The 2,930-nt window shown below is 35.2% G+C and overlaps 1 protein-coding gene across 1 annotated transcript; it reads left to right on the top strand.

Moving 5' to 3' along the window:
- Positions 1 to 15: 15 nt before the first annotated feature.
- On the top strand, positions 16 to 2,930 carry cd83 (CD83 molecule). The gene is made up of 5 exons (XM_056763539.1): positions 16 to 120; positions 201 to 316; positions 1,412 to 1,655; positions 1,741 to 1,844; positions 1,930 to 2,930. The coding sequence occupies exons 1-5, from the start codon at positions 81 to 83 to the stop codon at positions 2,071 to 2,073; spliced, it is 648 nt and encodes a 215-aa protein (XP_056619517.1). The 5' UTR covers positions 16 to 80; the 3' UTR covers positions 2,074 to 2,930.

Raw genomic sequence — 2,930 nt, 5'->3', positions numbered from 1 at the left:
GTTCAGTACATATATATGAATTTCACCAGTTCAGCTAAACAAACTGCATCACAGCCAGATCCAACATAACTGAAGTCATCATGGCACTACATTACTACGCGCTTGCTTGGTTTACGTTTGGTAAGACACGATTCATTCTTGTTACTTATGTTTTGACGCAGACATGCGTTCAATGTTAACATCGTGATTTTCTTCTGAAGCGGTGACTGGAGCCGTCAGACCTGAAATCATCTCTATGAAGGGTGAAGATGTCATCCTGCGCTGTGAGGCTTCATCAAAGCCTGGCGTCCTGTATCGTTCAGTGATTTGGTACAAGGTAAAGTTCAACATTTGTATATTTGCTAACGAAAATATTGGTGGCTTTTCTTTTCAAATCTGCTGGTGGAATTAGTCATTCAAAAGCTTGTTTAATGCATTGGTAATCAATGTTATCTGAAAAGGTAATGAACTACTAGTTACTGATGACATATTCAATAGTGTGATTAGATTACTGTACAAATGTTTCTCTCCAAAAAGTATTTATTTACTTATTACTATATCATATCAACCATTAGTTAAGTGATTCAAGGATAGACATGAAACAGCTCTTACAATTCATTCACATAAATGATAATAACTACATAAAGTTGTATTAATAACTCAACATAGCATTACAAAATGTGAAAATTATACATAAATGCATAGATTTAAAGGTTTGACTTTTCCACTATTGCACACTTAATTAGTTTAATTACATCGGATATACTGTAATTAAATTACAGGAATGAGTAATCCCTTACTTTAATTTTTCAAGGGTAAAGTAGTTAAATTACAGTAACTTCTTAATTAGTAACGAGTTAGACCTCACACTGTTGGTTATTTAGGTTTAAACATTTGATCACATGGCAGATGAACGATACTTTTACCAAATATTTTGTTCGTCTTAATGTTATTTGAACATTTATTAATCCATGTTTAAACCAAAGTTTGTACAGTATCTGTTAACATTAGTCAAGGCACAATGATCTAACATTATCAAAAATGACTGCCTATTTGTATTAACATTAACAAAGTGTGATATTAAACATTCTGTTTTTGTTAGCTCAAGTAAGTCAACGCATTAAGTAATGTTAACAAAACTTACTTATTAAAGTTTAAGCAACATATTGAAAGATCCAGTCCCTGATTTATAAACAATAGAAACCCTCACAGTATTTACGATTAAAGGTACAACTGGAATTTAATTGGGTTTTAATGGAAGCCACAATGCTCTCTTTGGGTCTCTGCTGGTATTACTGGATGTTATCTGGCAGATATGGAAGCAATTGAACACATTTCAAAATTTGTCAATCTTACTGGATTAAGGCACAAAATAGTGTAAATAAAGATGGCCTTTAACCTATTATAACTGTCATTACAATCTTATCCACAGGTTACTAAAGAGTCTGAAAAGTCTCCTCGACTGTTAAATGGCCTTGTGATGAAGAAACTAACTAAAATCAACAGCAGACTTGAAATATATAAAGGGGTCACAAGACAGGTGGAGCTCCTGGAAAACTCAACGAATCTTTTTCTGCCCAACGTGACAGTAGAAGACAGTGGGATATACAGCTGCTTTCTGTCTGCACCCCTCGGTCATCAGAACCAGGAAGGCGATGTCCATCTGAGCGTTTATGGTTAGAGTCCAATCTTACTACCTTACTACTAAGTGATCAATACAAGATAAAAGTGCACAGACTAACGATTCGATTTTTTTTGTAGATGATTTCATAGTTGAAAAACTGGAGTCCTCCTACCGTGATCCGATTTACATTGTGGCCTTCGCAGTACTTGCGTTGGCACTGCTTGTAATGTTCATAAGCTATGTAAGTATTCAAAAGTGTGCTTTTTGTTTCAAATATATGTTGAGTTGCAGTTACAAGTTATTTACCACAGGCATGTTTACCACAGGTGAGTCTGAGGAATATATTTCAAAACAATAAGAAGTCCTTAAAAGATTCACTCTGGAAAATGCCGCATCAAAGCAAGGAACTGATGGCCAATTTGCAGTCCAAAAACTTGGTTTGCAAAACAGTGCCCGAAGTATTTGTATGAAATCAATGTACAAAGTTGCAAAAGCAATTCTCTGTTGAAAGTCAAACAAAGCTTGGCGCTCGGAAATCAACCATGAACAGTGCTAGCCCTGAAGAGGACCGTTGCTGGAGTAGAGCTTGTTGGTTAACTCTGCTTGTACACAAAGAGTGATAAATATAGTTTTAACGTCACTTCACCTCACGAGTGCCACTGAGAGCAAGAGACACGACGAAAGTGGAACTAGGAACAGACCGGTCATGCATCTGTGGCATTGGATAAAGGCGTCCGCTGAATGAATAAATGTTAACGAGTTGGATAGCACAGTCGATTGTTATTTTGTTGTTTGTGTGTAATACTTGCTGTTGAAAGAAGTTCTCAAAAAACTCTACCTCACATTTTTTGAATGGATTTCTATTTGTTAACTGAATTAAAGATGTCGGTTGCGGTTGTTCAAGCTCTGTCTAAGGGATCGTTCACCCCGAAATACACATTTATCCACCCTTCAGGTGGTAAATGGCTGTGGAACACAAAATAAGATATTTTGAGAAATGTTTTAGACTTGGCTTAGAAATCTTCAACGTGATCTGCAACATATGATAGCTATAGTGCTTTTATTATTTATGTTTTAAAATTACAGTTAATTTTATGAATATAATGTTTTAGATTTAACCATTATGTTGAGTTTGTTCTGTGGGTGCAGCTACTGTATTTGTGTGACGTCATGTATCAAATGTGTTTATAAACATAAATGCTGAAAAAGACTTAATAACGAATGTAGGTCCCTTTTTATTAACTCAAGGGGAAAATTATCTTTCGTACTAAAATATTTCTATGCCTGCCACAAGAAGCACTGGGAAATAAAATTGAATTGTTACACA

The sequence above is a fragment of the Triplophysa dalaica genome, chromosome 12, assembly GCF_015846415.1.
Source record: "Triplophysa dalaica isolate WHDGS20190420 chromosome 12, ASM1584641v1, whole genome shotgun sequence".
Taxonomy (NCBI): domain Eukaryota; kingdom Metazoa; phylum Chordata; class Actinopteri; order Cypriniformes; family Nemacheilidae; genus Triplophysa; species Triplophysa dalaica.
Note: the sequence above shows the minus strand (reverse complement) of the source record. Positions and strands in the feature narration are given on the sequence as shown.

What these genes read in the sequence shown, in the direction of transcription:
- cd83 (XM_056763539.1), top strand. Translation starts at nt 81, where the DNA reads ATGGCACTACATTACTACGCGCTTGCTTGGTTTACGTTTG. An exon ending in GCTTGCTTGGTTTACGTTTG is followed by an intron (nt 121 to 200) that starts GTAAGACACGAT and finishes TTTCTTCTGAAG; the next exon opens with CGGTGACTGGAGCCGTCAGA. An exon ending in GTTCAGTGATTTGGTACAAG is followed by an intron (nt 317 to 1,411) that starts GTAAAGTTCAAC and finishes TCTTATCCACAG; the next exon opens with GTTACTAAAGAGTCTGAAAA.